Source organism: Cupressus sempervirens, chromosome 10, assembly GCF_028749045.1.
Source record: "Cupressus sempervirens isolate cs-2001-9-10 chromosome 10, ASM2874904v1, whole genome shotgun sequence".
NCBI classification, from domain to species: domain Eukaryota; kingdom Viridiplantae; phylum Streptophyta; class Pinopsida; order Cupressales; family Cupressaceae; genus Cupressus; species Cupressus sempervirens.
Genome location: NC_143127.1, coordinates 622185494 through 622201384, shown reverse-complemented (window position 1 = coordinate 622201384; position 15891 = coordinate 622185494). Strand labels below are relative to the sequence as shown.

The following is a 15891-nucleotide window of genomic DNA, read 5'->3' as shown; positions in this document are numbered from 1 at the left end:
CATTACATAAGTAACAGAAGAAGTGGTGTTTCTTTTTCTTGTACTGTTGTTATATCAAGCACCTGAATTGATGTTTGTAATCAATTTTCTGATATGCTTTGCTTGCAGCTATGAAGGAAGATGTGGACTTCCAACAAATTTTGATGCAACGTATTGCTATGCTCTTGGCTATGCTGCAGGCGTACTCCTTCATGCTGGAAAGACAGGCCTTATTGCTTCGGTTTGTTTTTGCTTCCCTCTATATCTCTTGCTTGATCTTGTTCAAACTTTGTGGCTTTTCCTTGACGAAATCATGATGAACTTGAAAGATATCTTTTGTTGATGTTTTTTGGAAGTTATGATTAACTACCAAAAACATTAGAATAGGTCTTTTGTAACACCTCATCAACGCTTTGTGGTTGGATCTGTGTTAGTTTCATTTTTAGCGGTGCAAGTTAATAATAATCTATGGTACTAACTAATGCTTACATATTCAGGTTATTGATTTTCTAAGTTTTATGAGAACTTGGCCATGCCATAACCATTATCATTAAAGGAAAGTGAAATAGACACTAGAGAAAGGGCAAATTGTATCTTTTTAGGTCACCAAACATTGTGAGTTCTGGACTGCACAATAAAGTTTGGATATATTAAATATTTTAACATTCTATATCATTTATCATTTTTATAGAAGCAAAACATTAGTAGCTTATTGTGTGTATGCAGACACTTTTTTGTTCACATCTGCTAATATAATATGCAAGAGATCATTTTAATGATTATCTGATACATTGACATTAGTCAATATTTCATGATCATGTCAAGAACTCTAAGTCCAACAGCATGTTTCAGTTCAGACAGCATTTAGTGAGGGCATTAACTCAATTACAGATATTCCTCTTTATTTAGATCTATTCAAGTATTCATATATGATAAGCAACAATTTATGTATAGAATTTAAATGTATATGGTTTCATATGTATGATACATATTATACAGATTCGTGTGTGAAAAAATATCTTATTTCTACTTCAAAATATGTGCATATATGTAGATTGATATTTTTGTTTTTATTTTTATAATGATGTATGATAACTTGGATAAGTACAAAATTTTGATACTAAAAGAAGCAAACACAAAAAAATAACATTGAAAAAGAATAATAATAAAATCATTGGGCTAAATAACCAATTTTTTAGCAATTTCTTTGTATTGGAACATACTGCTATATTTAATATCATGACATTATGGCTGTCAGTGTAAACTGAGATACTATTTAGTATATACCATTTATAGAACCTAAAAATCTGGGAAATATTGTTTGTGGATGCCAAGGAGAAAAGGATCTGATTACTAGTTTTGGCATATTTGACTGAAATATTCATTGTCGGACTTCTTTTGTATTGTTTATGCCCTTGTCCTATACTCTTGCACTTCAATATCAATGGGATTTCTTCAAATGCCAGACAACTTTGTCATGTTTGGTATTTATAGCATTGTGGATTGGTTTTCTCTTGTACAATTAATTTCTTAATATTAAAGCAATCCCAAATGTCTACATAAGATATGTTGTGCATTCCAAGCCGTGTTTATTTTTTTTGCTCCTATCATCTTATTGATTCTAGGGTTAGCTTCATTTGCAGGTTGGCAATTTGGCAGCACCAGCAGAGGAGTGGACAGTTGGTGGGACAGCTCTTACACATCTCATGGATGTTGAAAGACGGAAAGGTATAAAACAAAAATTAATTTGATAACAAAGACTGAATTTTATCAACTATTCTTGTGTTAAATTAAACAGTTATTGATTATTCTATGTTTTGCAATGCTGGTTAACCTTAAAAAGTCTAATGAGAAGACTTAAGTCATCTGTTAGACATAAGTATCAATTTGGCATTTGACTCATCATTGAAGGAGATTGGAAATAAGTTGATGGTATTGGCACAAGTTAGAGGCAGATATGTTTAAATATTTTGATATCATTTTTCCTGCTGAAAATGGTAATTTTGTGATAGCAACAATGTGATGTTGCATAACTCGAATCATTGAAATTAAATACTCCAAAAAGAAGAGACAGTGAGGAATTGGAGAGAAACCCTTGATGCCAGGGGGTAGCCTTAGGCTCTGGTGACTTTGAATAAACAGATATTCAAATGACAACCAATTAGATGAAATGGAAAGGAATGTTCTCCTAACAATTTCAACATATCAAGGCACATATCACATTATAATATGTTATCTATATTAAAAAAAAATGTTGTTATCTATACACACGTAGATCACTTATTGAGAGTGGACTCACCAACACATGTAGGCCCTATGCTAAGTGAAAAAAAAGTCAGAAGTAGCCCAAAGGTGCACAGCATGTTGTAATTTTAATATAGCTCATTAGAAAGACCTCTTAATGTTGGTACTTATGTGATACAATTTTGAGAACTAATGTGAAAGTGAATGAATCTGATTTTCACCCTTCTAATTTGATTAATGAATAAGACATTCTACAAGCTTGATTACATTCGAAGTATTTGGTTACTGAAATCGGAATAGTATCTCTTCAACTCATAGGCAGTGTCTTAATATTTCTTCGAAGGTTTTTCTCATTGTTTCGAATGTACAATTCAAGTTGTGACATTACTAGAACATCGAAAGAATGTTGTAATGAATCCATAAAGTTGAGAGCACTTGGCCTAGACGGAAGTGTTGGCTGCCAATTGTGATGTTTCGTCTCCTAGAAATATCAAGAAAAGATCAGATTGCTGCAGCTGAGCGGTATTATCTTTTGTAGGAAGACAATAATCAGATTTTGGTCTTGAAGTTTCTAGTAAGAACCACAGACTTCTTCAAGAAGCCCAATTTTGTCTTGTAGTGACAGCTGTCTCCTAGAAGGAAATTAGATTTTTGTTTTGTATCTTCTACCAATTTCTAGAAAGGAGCCAGATCAGATTGTTTACTTGCCTTTCACGGCAAGTTATTGAACCCTTCTACCAACTTCTAGAAAGAAGATTGTTTATTTGCCTTGCATGGCATGCCAATGAACCACTCCATGTAGGCATATATAGAAGACTCTGCTATGTTTTTGGTCACGCTTAATACATTGTTTTCTGTTATACATGACTGGTGTAGGGACAAAACCCTCACAAGTTACCTCTGCTCTGCTGTGTATTGTGCAAACTCTTTTTTTGGGTCTGCAATAGCTGTAGTTTGAAATCTTCTGTTAAAGGTACCTATATACTGTAACCAAATGACTGTTGTTTAAAGATTTTGTACAATTGTTCTATGAATAAGCCATAATTCCAGTACTTGCAGCTTCAAGTAAAAACTGTGTAAGCAGTACTAAATATTTGAATGATCTAGACGAAATTTGAAATTCATTTTCTCTTCTTGAATCCATATTGTGTAAGTGGTCTGTTGTTGAATTTAATAGTTTAAGAAAACAGAAAATTCAGATCATACAGACCTAAAGGTCTTTATAGTGGTAACAGAGCTTCTGTCTTGCCAACTGTGGGCTCATTTTATGAGTGAGAGGAATTGTGCTACCATTAGAGAGAGAAAAAGAAAAGCTTCACCATGGGTGATAGTGATGAAGAAGCACACCTTCAAACGTTCTAAAGCTTTGCAACTAGGTTTAGCAGAGACAATAAAGGAAGTTGCCCAATTATTGAAAGGGTTTACGGAGAATCAAAATGGCAGAAACTTTACCAATGTGAATGGTGAAGGAAGTGTTGCTAAGAGAGAAGTCTAACAATCAGGCTGAAGAAAGCAATTTTAGTGAAGCAATACCTTTCCATGGAGGTGAGAGTATTTGATGCAGGAGCATCTTGCATCCGAAATAAAGGGGGCATGTTGAAAGTTAAAAAAAATACAAAAAATTGTGGAGGAGAGAGACAAAAATTGAAGGAAAAAAAAAAATTAAAAAAAGGAAAAAAAGAGAAAGAGGAATTTCTATTTTCGAGGTGCATAGGTGGTGTAAATAGAAAAATAAAATAAAAATGATTGTCATTCCACCTATGAAGGTTGTGGATAAATCATGCATTTAATATTTGTTGGGTGCTTAGTTGTATCTGGGTGGGAATTAAATATTTTGTGTACATTTTATTAAATCATGCTTTTAATATTTGTTGGGTGCTTAGTTGTATTCGGGTGGGAATTCAATGTTTGTTGAAAGGTAGTTGCAACATCTTGGGTGGTAAGTGCCTATTTAAACAAGGCATATGAGCATTTCTAATCAAGCTGGAAGGTGTGGAAGCTCTCAAGGTGTAGCTCTTGAAGTAGAAGTTCTTGGGTGGAAGTTTGGGAAGTGTAAGCTCTTCTTGTAGAGCTCTGGGTGTGCAAGTTAGTTGGAAGCTATTAGTGAGGAAGCTCTCTCATATTGTAAGAATTTGGAGTTATCTTATTTGGAGAATATTTTAAGGATTTTCAAGTATAGTAAAAGCGTGCTTTCTGAAGCATTTTTACTTCTCTTGGTCTCCATATTGTTGCATTTTTGGTTATGAGTTGGTAGGGTGGTGTGGCCCTTCATCAGTATTTAATCAAATGAAGAAGTCAGGAAGGATCAACCAAATTAGACTGAAGCAATGGACCACTGTAATGGGCACCCTGGAAATGCCCAAAAACTGAACCAACTATTGATAGAGATTTTAATGTCTTTGCATACATTTGAAACCACATAACATGAACAAGGAAGAATTTATGCAAACTGAAGATTGAACTACTGTTGAAATAATATTAGTTTTCAAACTAATAAAATCAAATACATAGCAAACTTTTCTACTCACTAATTACTCTAGCGTTATAACATGTAAAATCATCCCTTCACAATGGCATAAGTATCGGACAAGGAGTGGGAATGATATGAGCAAACACCCAATCTGCCTGTACCTGGAAATGTGCCCAAGCTGCCTGCTAATGAAGTTTATAGCATTGAATTCCAAAGGCCAAACCCCAAGGGAATGACGTCTAGAATGTCACAAGAGAGGATAGATGTCTTCTAATGCCAAAAACAGATCTGTAACTCTCGCATCCAATTTCTTTTCATATTCAACTTGCCTAACAATAGCCACAAGCTCTCCTTTTATTCCTACTTCATAGGGTTGACCACTTTTCACAAGCAATGTGGAATAAATAAAATAAAATAAAAGGCTAATGGTCACACAACTGGACAACTGCTAAAGTGGGGACATTACAACCACCTTTTGGTGGAATTTAATCTATGTTCCTCCAAGTTTCCGGTATGGGGACGGCGGGACGGGTTTTTGGGACAGCAAATTTTTTTGGTGATTTTGGGCATGGGGGGGGGGACGGCAAACGGGGACGGCTATATATATATAGGAAAATTTTAAAATATATATTGAAATTTGCAAATATACATGTCATTTATATGAGCACGTCATTTGAACATTATAGAACCATAAAATACAACATTTGAATGCCATTTAGGAAATAATATCCGATTTTAGTACCCAATTGTCAAAATGCATATCAATATCAGTGAACACTGAACAATGAACATTAACAATTGTCAATATCATAATGTCATAATGATAAACATGATAAATCTGAAAATCAAAATCAAAATATGCCCAAAGCTATAGGCCCAAAGGGTAGAGGGCTGCCATAAAGTCATAAGTATCAGTGTATCCTAGTCATGTTCATGTTCAACATAAAAAAGAAAACATAGAAAAATGAAGCAGCCTGCTGCTACTATTCTGCCTCTACTGCCTTTTAGGGCATTTGGAGGGGTGGGGATAACTTGGCCAACCAAGTTGGAGGCTTAAAATTTTTTTTTATGTGAAACTTTTTTAATTTTATGCAAACAAAAAAGGGGGACAGCCAGAAGTACCCAGTACGGAAAGGGGACGTCTGGCCGTCAGATGTCCCCTTTCTGTACTGGGTACTTCTGGCCGTCCCCCTTTTTCCCCTCAGGCGTCCCCAAGTTTCCGAGACATCCCCTACATTTTTTTCACTTTTTGGGGACGGCTGGGTGACGTCCCATACCCGTCCCCCCATCCTCGGGACGTCCCCGTCCCCAAAACGCCGGGTTTTAGGCCGGGTACGCGTCCCCGGGGAACATAGAATTTAATGCTTTGAGCAAGACAGTCAAGAATAACACGTCCTTAAGTATTGTGGACTAAAATCCAAAAGTGGACATAGGAGAAGAGAGTACAATGAAAGAAAAGACATTCAACATTGTTTCGGAAAAATTGTTTTACCTACTTTTGATGGAGCAAGTAGAAACTCAATGAGATCATGGTTACAAAAGTTGGACACTTATTAAACCTCATGATGGAAGAAGAAGCCATAAAGTGCGGCACCAAAAATTTGGAAGGAGTAGCCCATGAGTGGTGGTACCATGGACTTGTAACTCAAGGCTGTGAATCAATCTCTACCATAGAAGATTTGAGTCAAAGGCTGATCGAAAGACTTGATAGAACTGATCTCAAAGTTCATTTCTGTAACTTAGCCTAACTAAAGCAAGAAGGCAGATTGGAAGACTATGTATCCAAATTTCAGAAACTCGGTGATGGTGTCCGTTGTTACAGATAAGAGGCTGATGGTACTCTTTTAAGAAGGATTAGCTGAGCCTTTGGAAGCCTTGAATCCAACAACAATTTTAGAAGCCATCACAACCACCTTCAACCTTGAGGATTCAGTGGTCAAGGATACCTTCAGCAGTAAGAAAACAATACCTCCCATAATGTTCAAGAAAATGTTTCAGAAATATCCAATGCCTCCTAGGATGCCTCTAGCAAGGCCCAACCAAACGGAAGTCAGTAGAAATGAGATGAGATGGAAGAAATTGTGATTTTCATCCAAGGAACCTTGGCAACCAGGACATCAAGGGCAAATACATTATATTGAGATAATCTCCTATGATTAAGCAGAAAGTGAAGAGGCTGATATCAAAGATGAAACACATATTTGAGGGGCCTAAAGGTCATACTCTTGCAACTCTTACTGGAGAGCTAGGCTATAGTACTTTCCACATAAAAGACATTTTGAAGGGGCAGCGATTTATCATCCTCATTGACAGTGGAGCCACCGACAATTATGTAAATGAGGAAATAGTGAGGAGACCTAGTCTGAACATGACTCCAATTGAAGGGTTTAAAGTAAAAGTAGCTAGTGGGGCTTCTCTTACCTGTGCTTAGAAGGTTGCTTGAATGGAGTTGTCCATGGGAGAATATGAATTAAAAGACAATTTGAATGTAATTGACATGGATATGAAAGTAGTCCTAGACTGTCAATTGCTGCATGCAATTGATAGATACAAGATTAGCCATGGGAAGTTGGAGATGACTTTGCTATATAACAGGAAAATGACAATTCTGCAGGGAATCTCCAACAAAAAATTGGAAATATCAGCAAAATGGATGGAACGGCTGTTCCATAACAAACAAGTAGGCTGGGCAGCAGAATGCCTTATTACTAATGGAAAAGATGCCAAGAAAGAAAAGTCTAACAACATGCAGATTCAGAGACATACCCCCTGGATTACTACCCAGTAGGGGTTTCCAGCACATCATTAAACTTGAAGAGGGGGCAAAACCAGTGATGATCACTCCATATTGCCATCCAAAGGTTTACAAGGAAGAAATTGAAAAAGCAATCAAAGAACTTCAATTAATGGACATGGGGCAAATAAGACCTAGTTCCAGCCCTTTTGCATCTTTCGTAGTGCTGGTCAAGTAGAAGGATGGGACTTTGAGAATGTGCATTGATTACCAGACTCACAATAAGAGGCTACAAGGAATCACTACCCAATACCACGCATTGATGAATCACATGGAGCTAGCTTCTTCGCCAAAATTGACCTTTGTTCAAGATACCACCAAATCAAAGTTCGGGATGAAGATGAACACGAGACAACATTCGGGTGCCACTATAGGCACTATGAGTTTTACTTTTTGGTAATGTCCTCTGGTTTAAGAAATGCCCCAACAACTTTTCAATCATGTATGAACTGATTATATATTTAGCAGTTAAGGAAATTTGTTCTCATCTTTTTTGATGACATCTTGGTTTATAACAAATATTGGAAGGATCATCTTAAGCACTTGTATGAGGTGCTAGGAATCTTAGAGCAGTAATCCTTTATGCCAAAGAATCGAAGTGGGAGTTTGGGTTACAAGAAATTTTATATTTAGGCTTCAAAATCAGCAAACAGGGAGAAGTGTTGATGAGGTTAAGATCAATGCCATTCAAGAATTGCCTAGACCCAACAATTTGACGCAATTGAGGGGATTTATTGGACTATGCACAGCTACTACCAGAGATTTTTCAGTGGATTTTCACAACTGGCAGCCCTCTCAACAAAGCTAACCAAGAAAGGAGCAGTTATATGGACAGCATCAGCTCAACAAACTTTTGATAAGCTTAAGGATGTAATGAGTTTGCACCCCATCTTAGCAATTCCAATTTTTTCGCTCCCTTTTGTTTTAGAATGTGACGCATTTGGGGAGGGAATAGCGGCTGGTGCAATGCAAAATAAACATCCTATAGCTTTTGAGAGGAGAAAGCTTAAGGAGGTCTAACGTAAATTCCCTATTAATGATAAGAAAACGTTAGCCATAATGCTTACCTTGACCAAATTCAGACAATATCTAGTTTGCAACAAGTTTTTGGTTAAATCTGATCATAGTAGCTTGAAGTATTTCCTTAATCAATGAGAATCGACTTATAGACAGTAAAAGTGGAACAGCAAAATCCAGGCTTATGATTTTGATATTGCGTATGTGAAAGGAAACAGCAATGTAATGGCAGACGCTTTATCTCAAAAACCTCATTTGCATTTTCTGATACAACTGCTGATTGGAAAGCATTGATTACAGCTAAATATGGCAAAGATTTATTTGCTAGGGAAATCTTGGAGGGCAAGGTATAGGATGGCAAGTTCAAAACAATGAATGAGTTGATTCTCTACAAAGTGCAAGTATATCTTATGCCTGATTTTGAGATGAAGGAGAAAAATGTTAAACGGCATGCCATGACACTCCATTGGCTGGACAACTTGGATTCTACAAAACATATAAATAGGTAAGGGAGTGTTTGTGTTGGAAATGACTAAAGAAGGATGTTATGCAACTTATAAAGGAACGTAGGGAACGCCAACAAAATTAAGCCGAGCATATCTTTCTAGCAGGGTTATTGCGCCTCTACCTATTCATAGTTAAATTGGGAAAACATATCTATAGATTTTATTATCGGTCTGCCAAAGGCCCAAGGCAAGGATTGTTTATACGTGGTGGTGGATAGACTCACCAAGTATAGACATTTCTATTCTATATCAACATAATTTAAGGCATCCCAAGTGGTTGAGCTTTTCTTCAAGGAGGTCTTTAAGATGCATGGGTTAACGAAAAAATTGTGAGCATCAGGGATAGCAGATTTCTCAGCCTGTTTTGGCAAGAGTTATTTCACTTGACAAATATGGAGTTGACATACAACACCAGTTATCATCCACAAACAGATGGACAAAAAGAGATAGTGAACAAGTGGATTGAAGGTTATCTATGAAATTATGTAACAGGTCAGCAAGCATCTTCGGTCAAATGGGTACACCTATTGATGTTCCTCCACTCTTGCTTCAATTGATCAAGGCACCAGTGACCTGAGCATCCCAACCGATGTTTGTAAATCCCTGCGAAGCATCCCATCAATAATTTGAGAAAAGTGGCTCTCAATCAAATAAATAGCTTGAAGCTACCTCTGCTGTCAAAGATGTATATCCTACCCCCGTATCTCTTCGCCCGTTCCTACCGAATGAATCCACTCCACTCTTCATTGGCCAGGCCCTTAACCCTTCCTCCCACCCTCTACCTTCCCCCCGACCCTATGATTCCCTCCCACCTGCTGGCCCGGGGAACTCTACACCACAACTAATCTCCTCCCAACCCATTATGGGAGATTTTATAAACTACCTCGGAACTGTTGCCCTACCCATAGAATTTTAGGGCTATGGGGGCCGGGTTAATTAATTAATCAGCTTGCAACACAATAATCTCCTCACTATTCTAAAGCCCCTAAAATGGACCATAGCCCATAAAATTCTAGGCCCTGCCTTTAGAATAGTAGGGAGACCATAAAATTCTAGGGCCCCGGCCCCTACATCTTAAAGAATATTGCTACAATACAACTTATCACATGTTAATTGGGATGCCCCCCTTTAAAGCACTATATGGCTATGATGGAATGAACTTTGCAGATCTGGTTCTTTCTAATAGTGGAGTACATAGTGCTACGGATTTGATGCAACATAGCAAGGATATTCTGGAAGACAAGCCCAAAGTTGACAAAAAATGTATGCAAATAGACATCGAACAAAAAGAGCACTTGAAGAGGCTGATTTTCTATTCTTGAATTTACAACCTTTTAGACAGTTGTCTATGAGGGAAGTAGAAAAGAGTAGCTTAACCACATTTTTATGGAGCTTAAATCACATTTTTATGGTCCTTATCTGGTGATTAAAATGGTGGGACATGTTGCTTATGAGTTAGAATTACCACCCAACAACAAGATCCACAATACTTTCCATGTTTCATGCTCAGAGAAAGCTCTCAGACAATAGATCAACTGGTCCAAGGAGCTCTCTCTGTTGGAATATGAAGGAAAAATAATCCTTGGATAAATTTTGGATGTAAGGAAGAAGAGATTATGTAACAAAGCTATTTCAGTATACGCAATCAAGTGGAAGGGCCTACCACCAAAAGACGCAACCTGGGAAGGAATTTGTTAGAAATGGAAAAAGAAATCTGTAAATAAACAATACCAGGAAAGAATCTAAGTGAGTAAATGCATGAAAAGATATTACCATAAAATAGGAGAGAGAAAGCTTCAAGCTCCAACACCATGAGACAAGATATTTGGAAAAGGGAAAGCAAAGAAAACCCCTTGTGACATTATGAATGAGGCATGAAAAGCCTAAGAAGGAAGAGAGAGAGAGATAGAGAGCAATGCTCATACAATATTTGAGAAGAGGAAGAAACCTCATTGTTAAATGAGAGAAGAGGGTCATCTCTTAAATAGAGATGAGAGAGAGGAGTTAGAATGTAACTCCCATGTCTATGAATGCCACCATTCATAAGTGTGTGAGGCCAAGTGTGAGATTCCTCTTAAGGAGGAATAATCTAAAATTAGAAATTACAATATATATTTATCCTCACATATTCCACTAGATGACAAAATAAGATGTAGTGGAAAAAGGACAAAAAAGAAATATATTAGGATACCTTGGCTTATATCCTAATATATTACAACAATAAAGAAAGGAGTTCTAACCTTGGTTTATAAATACACCAAGGAAAGATTACAACTTCTAACAGAATTGAATCTTCAAACACCCTAACCTAAAATCGCTTGAGGTCAAGCAATTAGGGGGTGGGAGGACTGTAATGAACCCATAAAGTTGAGGCCACCTGGCTTGAACGACAATGTTGGCTGCCAATTGTGATGTTTTGTCTTCTTCCAAAAAAATCAAGAAATGATTTGATTGTTTGAGTCGAGCAGTCTTATCTTGTGTAGGAAGATAATAATTAGAGTTTGGTCTTGAAGGTTCTAGTAAGAACTACCGACTTCTTGAAGAAGCTCAATTTTGTCTTGTAGTGACAACTGTCTCCTACAAGGAAATTAGATCTTTGTTTTGATTTATTTTTTTGTATCTCCTACAAACTTCTTCGAAAGGGGCCATAATGGATTGTTTACTTGCCTTGCATGACAAGTAAATGTACCACCCCAAGTAGGTATGTATAGAAGAATTCTATGTTTTTGGCTGTGCTCCATGGGGAGGTGTCCTGTGGACTTTTAGACCTGCTCCCATCCCCGCCTAAATGATACTAGGACAAATTTTTGCCGTCCCCAATGGCATTTAAAAATGGGCAAATTGAGCACCATCCCCAAAATACCAATTTGAGAGCAGCAGGGTATGGGGTACAGCTAAAGTCCCTAGGATGGTTATGGGGACAACTAGAAGTGCTCTACTTGTCTTGAGGACTCATGGCCGTCCCTGATGGCCCAAGTCATTTTTGAACTACCGATGTTAAAAAACAAGACATTTTAAATTTGAAAAAAAGGTTGGCTGGCCCACAAGGACATCAAACCACATTTAACAATACCAAAACCTAATCTAAGCCTAAAATAACTAGAACTAAGAATTTTTTTTCACATTCACAAAGGAGAAGAGCAGCAAGAGAAGGAACAACTGGTCAAGTACTGAACAATGATTGAAAGGGGAGGTTAGTGCATCAAATCTACTTGATTTAGTCTCTTAAACCTACCATCTACTGATAACGGCAGTTATATATTATTGCAGGCTTCTATGTTTACTGTGTTTAGAAGTTTAGTTATAGTGTATACATTTTAATATTGTGTCTGTTGAAATTTTGGGCCTTTGGACACTTTCACTATATGTATGCCATGTATTTACAATGAAAGCATTTGAATTTTCTTAGATCTCGTATTGACTCACATGTGAAATCTCAGTTCCAAGTCTAATGCTATGTATTAAGTGTCTAAAATGTCTATGATGAGTGCTTTATCAATGTTATGATATGCATATTTGAAATTTCTATCTCTATATAAAAATTTCCCTATTTTTTTAATAGGCATCCCCTACCATCCCCTAAAAATTGGCCCTAAACCATCCCCGGAAACATGTCCTGTCCCCTGAACCATCCCCATCCCCGAAACTCTGTGGAACATAGGTTTTTGGTCTTGTTGAATAGTTTGTTTCCTGTTTTGCACGATTGGTGAAGGTACACACTGCTGTATATTGTGCAAACTTTATTTTTGGGTCTGCAATAGCTGTAGTTTGAAATCTGCTGTTAAAGGTTCCTATTTTCTGTAAGCAAACGGCTTCTGTTTAAAGATTTTGAACCAGTTTTCTATGAGTAAGTCATAATTCTAGTACTTGCAGTTTTAACCAAAAATGTGTAAGCACAATTAAATATTTGAATGATCTATAAGAAATTTGGATTTTATCTTCTTTCCTTGAATCTATGTTGTGTAGACGGTCTGCTGTTAATAGTTTAAGGAAAGAGAAAATTTAGATCACACAGACTTGAAGGTCTTTACAAATGTGACTGGTGACCTTTTCAGTTTCCCCATCATGACTGACGATTGATTTGATTTGACCCAACACCAATGCTTCTTTGTGACAAGGCTAATGAAACTAATTAGAAAAGGTTTATAATATTATTCATTGCAGACTGAGGCTTTGGATCAATATGCATTTAGGATTTCAAACATGTCATATTTTGTTTATGTTTCATTTCTAGCATAATACGTCTATCAAAGAACCACTGTTTGTATGAGTTTGAATAACTTTATAAATTTTACTTTCTATATTATTTTAGACAGTTGAAAATGTCGCAAATATGTTGTGGATATTGCGATTCACAAATGAAAAAGATATTATCTCATAAGATATCATCGGCGCTATTTTCATTTTCACGCAGTGAGATCAAATACAAAAAATCACAGTATATTGTGAGTTTCCTCCCAAAAAATCAGTGTTACAACAATTAAAAACTAAACAAATTTAGGTTTTTTTTTTACTTTGTATAGACAGAAAGTCACGTTTTGACATTTTAACATCGCGTTTTTCCATTTCGTTCTGAGCAACGGAAAATTCTGAGACTTGTTCCATTTCCTTTCTGAGCAACGCCATTTGTTTCTGAGCCACTGCTGGTTAGAATTAGACAGCTATTATTTTATGGCAAGGTATTGGCTTATTTCTTTGTTTCACATGATCGTTGATTAAAGTTCTCTAACCATTTCATTCGCAAATTCTGCTCATTATTTGAAGGATTGTGCTGCTTCTTTTTCCAAGAAGCCCCTCTTGTCCTGCATGATTTATAACTTGAAATGACTGAGTTCGAAAAGTTGTGTAGTCTATGATGTACAATTTGGTGTATATGTGTGTTTTAAAGATTATTTTAAGAAATTATATATTTTCAAATGTTCAATAAAACTGCTTATTTTTCTGCTGAGTTTTTGGCAATTCCGAGATTTTGAATTTTTTGGGTTGGTGGAGATATTGCTGAGACTCTGTTTTTCAACTACAATTTTAGAAATGTACTATTTATTAGTTTACATGAACACAATTAAATAATCTTAATTAAAAAATTATTTTATTTTACTTTCAGTAGATGATTTGTTTTATTTTTAGTTCGAGTTATTTTATTTTTTATGTAACATTTAAATTTAGTTGTGAACAAATCTTTTATTTTATTTTATTTTTGGAAGTGTAATCAATATAAAATATTTGTATGTTACTCTTAAAAACTATTTTCTGTTATCAAATATGAATGGCTGTCATTTTTTTAACTTCAAAAATCTAGTAAATATTAGATACTTAGCTGGTACTTCTTTAAATTTAAATTTATTACTTAATATTGATTATTTGATGTGTCAATGACTTATATTTAAGTGGTGAAATTTCTATATTCATAATTATCATAGAATGCCTCTTGACATAATTATGAACCTTATCATAGTAGAATGCCTCTTGATGTAATCATTTACTTTATCATTGTTGTAACACCTCTTGACGTAATTGTGAACACTCAATTTTATGCTTCTGTGGTTTTACAGGAAAATTCAAGCCTGTTATTAAGAAAGCTATGGTGGAGCTAGATGGTAAATATATTGTTTATAGTATATCCGGTTCTGATTCTGGTTGATGTATTGTATTGGGACTACACATAATATGCATTATATTCTGATTTCAGGAGCACCATTCAAGAAGTTTGCTTCTGTGCGGGATGAGTGGGCATTGAAGAACAAATATAATAGTCCAGGTGAATAAAAACAACTTCTATATCTTCATTTCAGAGTTCTCGTAATTGTGTCGGCAGTGACAAGCATCTAGGACATTCACGAATTGAAGATACATGTTACAGATTAATGTAGGGCTACATGGTTTGCAAACTATTTTCACCTAACTGGTGACTGATTTGAATTTTTTTTATAAATAGGTCCTATTCAGTTTCATGGCCCTACTGCTGATGTGAGCAACTTCACATTACTGTTGGAACTTGGAGCCATGGCATGACTAGATGTTGAGAATTGAACCCAAATTGCTAAGCTTCTCAGTTTATACAATGTTCACTCTTGATCATTTTCTTCTTTGGTTCCGGGCCTTGATATTAACCTGCCTGAATGATAACAAGGATTTCATTGATAACTTCATGTCTGCTGCCAACACACAGCCAATTCAGAAAGTTTATCTTTCAGGGAGTGAGAGTTGAGACCTTATTGCTAAAATTTTTAACTTTTACAATGATGACACTCCATTGGGGCTTGCTTTTACCAGTCCAAAAGAATAATTTTCTAATAGCAAGGGCATCCCTGAGCATCATGGTTGCTGACGTTGCATGCGTTAATAACAAGCTGCATCAACTAGCAGTGAGCTTTTGTTTTGAACATACTTTCTTGTATTCAATTTTTATGATGTTGGAAGTATATAGCTTGTTTGCACTGCATCTCTACACATTAATAATCTAACAGTAGCAAATCACAGTGATGATATTTGGAAAATAGTGTTCATATTAAATGAGGAATCTTATATGTTATTTCAGAGATTTATAGTGAACTCCAGTGCTCTTAATAAAGGGTTAAGATTTTTCATTTTATTTTATTGAATTTATGGTATAGGATCATATAGAAAGTTAGCACTTCATGTCATGATCAGTAATTCTTAAAATTCTTCAAAAATCGGTTAATAATTCCAGAACTACCGAAAATATTAGACAAGCATCAGTCTATAGATTTCAATAACAGAAGGCACACACCTCTCTTTTGAATGCATGGCAACTAAGTTTCATGAAACCTTTGCACTATTTATATTTTCACTTAAATCTCGATCCCATATGCCCTAAAAACTAATATCTATCTTGTTTCGTTTTGTTTCATGACTTTGTC

General features: G+C 35.9%; 1 protein-coding gene across 1 annotated transcript in view; it reads left to right on the top strand.

The window, feature by feature from the left end:
* The window catches only part of LOC149535375 (pyrophosphate--fructose 6-phosphate 1-phosphotransferase subunit beta-like), a 51989-nt gene extending 36482 nt beyond the window's left edge, over positions 1-15507 (top strand). Inside the window, exons 12-16 of the mRNA XM_089807615.1 lie at positions 109-220; positions 1623-1707; positions 14563-14607; positions 14700-14768; positions 14946-15507. Of these exons, the coding sequence (XP_089663741.1) occupies positions 109-220; positions 1623-1707; positions 14563-14607; positions 14700-14768; positions 14946-15022 (388 nt within the window). The 3' untranslated portion in view covers positions 15023-15507. The remainder of the gene's footprint in view (positions 1-108; positions 221-1622; positions 1708-14562; positions 14608-14699; positions 14769-14945) is intronic.
* The last annotated feature ends 384 nt before the right edge of the window (positions 15508-15891 follow it).